Source organism: Phalaenopsis equestris, unplaced genomic scaffold (genome assembly GCF_001263595.1).
Source record: "Phalaenopsis equestris unplaced genomic scaffold, ASM126359v1 Scaffold000321, whole genome shotgun sequence".
Lineage (NCBI taxonomy): Eukaryota > Viridiplantae > Streptophyta > Magnoliopsida > Asparagales > Orchidaceae > Phalaenopsis > Phalaenopsis equestris.
This window is the reverse complement of record NW_018164763.1, coordinates 181,259-183,547: the sequence shown is the minus strand read 5'-3', so window position 1 is coordinate 183,547 and position 2,289 is coordinate 181,259. Positions and strand designations below refer to the sequence as shown.

Sequence of the window (2,289 nt, the reverse complement as noted above, 5' to 3'; positions counted from 1 at the left end):
AAAAAAAAAACCTTTTTTTTAATTTTTAAAAAAAAAAAAAAAAAAAAAAAAAAAAGGCTGTCAAAAAAGCACGTTGTTGGCGAACAGCTTGTATTCGGCTCGTTAAGTAGCTCTTATTCGGCTCGTTCGTTAACTAAAGGAGCCGTATACGAACAAATTTTTAAAGCTCGAATTATAATCGAACCGAACAAGAAAAACTCTTTGTTCGCTCATGTTCGGCTCCTTTTAGCTCGAAATTAAAAATATATTATATATTTTTATAGCTAAGTTTAAATAATAACATCCCATGTGATAATGTGGTTAGTGTAATTTTTTATATACATTTGGTCCAGGTTCAAATCTCATACTTTACATCTATTTTTTCAATTTAATTTTTCTGAGTCAATTTCGAGCACATTGTTCACGAGCCGATTCAAACACGAGCAGTTTCTAACAAGCCGCCAAACACGAATATTTAATTAGAATATTCTTATTTTTCATTTTATGGAAGAATTGAGTGAGAGTATTTTAACACTAAATATTTTTTTGGGGTGGCTGCATTTTTTTAAGAAGATGATTGCAATATCGTGGTGGAGAAAATAACTTCTTAGAAAGCTACGCGTGGAAGTAATATATATATATATATATATATATATATATATATATATACCATACATACATGAAAAAATTCATACCATAGCTTTATCACCTACACCACAGTTTTACTTATTAGATTGAAAATATACAACTTCTCACCATAAAAATTTCTAATATGCACGAAGAAAATAGCTCTCTAAATAGTGTTGTGGTAACAGTCTGAAACACAAAGTAGACAAAAAATTTGTCCCAAACAGACCTTAAGTTAGTCCAATTTTGAAATTCTAAAATTTATTTTGATATGGACATAATAGAGACTATACAAAGGCCTAATTCAAAGAGTTCGCGCCACGGGATTCGAACCCCTGACCCGAGAGACTTACACAAGAGTGTGCGCGAGCGCGAGCGTGACCTGACTCATTGGTGCGACCTCTTATGTAAGTCCCTCGAGTCGGGGGTTATATGCACACAGACATACATACATACATACATGAAAAAATTCATACCATAGCTTTATCACATACACCACAGTTTTACTTATTAGATTGAAAAAATACAACTTTACACCATAAAAATTTCTAATATGCACAAAGAAAATAACTCCCTAAATAGTATTGTGGTAACAGTCTGAAACACAAAGTAAATAAAAAAGTTATCCCAAACAGACCCTAAGTTAGTCCAATTTTGAAATTCTAAAATGTATTTTGATATGGACATAATAGAGACTATACAAAGGAAAAAAAAATATTTTTATATCGCAACTCTTAAAAATAATTAAAAATTTTCTCACCCTTTCTTTTTTTTCATTTTGAAGAAGCACTTTATAAAGATTTTTTTTTATTTTAATTGCAAATGCTTTGAATTTATAACCTCTTTCTTGAAAATTAAAACATTTGAAATTATAAATAATTAGAAATGGAAAATAAATAAATTAAAATATCTCTTACTATTAATAAATAATTATTTGATATTTAGGAAATTCCGGTACATGCGCTTGGATCAGGCGTAGGATCCTTCCAAGGGTTAGGAATGGAAATGATTCTGACTTTCTCTCTCCTCTTCACAATATACGCCACGATGGTTGAGCCCGGAGAGCATATGGGCCCCGGATCCGGCCCACTGATTGTTGGTCTTATAGTCGGTGCAAATACCCTTTCAGGTGGGGTTTTTACCGGGGCCTCAATGAACCCTGCTCGCTCATTTGGGCCGGCTTTAGTCACCTGGAATTGGATCAACCACTGGATCTATTGGGCTGGGCCTATTTTCGGTGGTGTTCTTGCTGGATTTATTTATGAGCGGTTCGGTTCTTATTTACAAGGCCGTCATATGCTCCGCTTTCTGATGGAGTCGAAGGAGTTTGAAGGAGTTTGTTTTAATGGATTAGCTGTCTTTTTCATTTTATTTTTTTTAGAATTTAAAGGAATTACTATTTGTGCACATATTTGTATATATTTTTAAACTTTTCATATGTTTCTTTGATGAATAATCGTAAATTTTCTAATATTATATATATATATATATATATATATATTAAATTTGAATAGTTAGAATATAAATTTAAATTGAGAAACAAGTGGAATGTGGATGATGAGCTTGGAAATTGGAAAATTATTTTTTGTCAAATAATTTCTTAAATTTAATTAAATAAATAATATTCAAATTCTAATATGGTCTCTTTTTAAAAAACAAAGTATATCTATACATACAAAAGAA

At 30.9% G+C, this 2,289-nt stretch overlaps 1 protein-coding gene across 1 annotated transcript in view; it reads left to right on the top strand.

The window, feature by feature from the left end:
- The window catches only part of LOC110025669 (aquaporin TIP4-4-like), a 3,230-nt gene extending 1,196 nt beyond the window's left edge, over nt 1-2,034 (top strand). Inside the window, exons 2-3 of the mRNA XM_020726275.1 lie at nt 891-1,033; nt 1,552-2,034. Of these exons, the coding sequence (XP_020581934.1) occupies nt 891-1,033; nt 1,552-2,034 (626 nt within the window). The remainder of the gene's footprint in view (nt 1-890; nt 1,034-1,551) is intronic.
- Nucleotides 2,035-2,289: the final 255 nt, after the last annotated feature.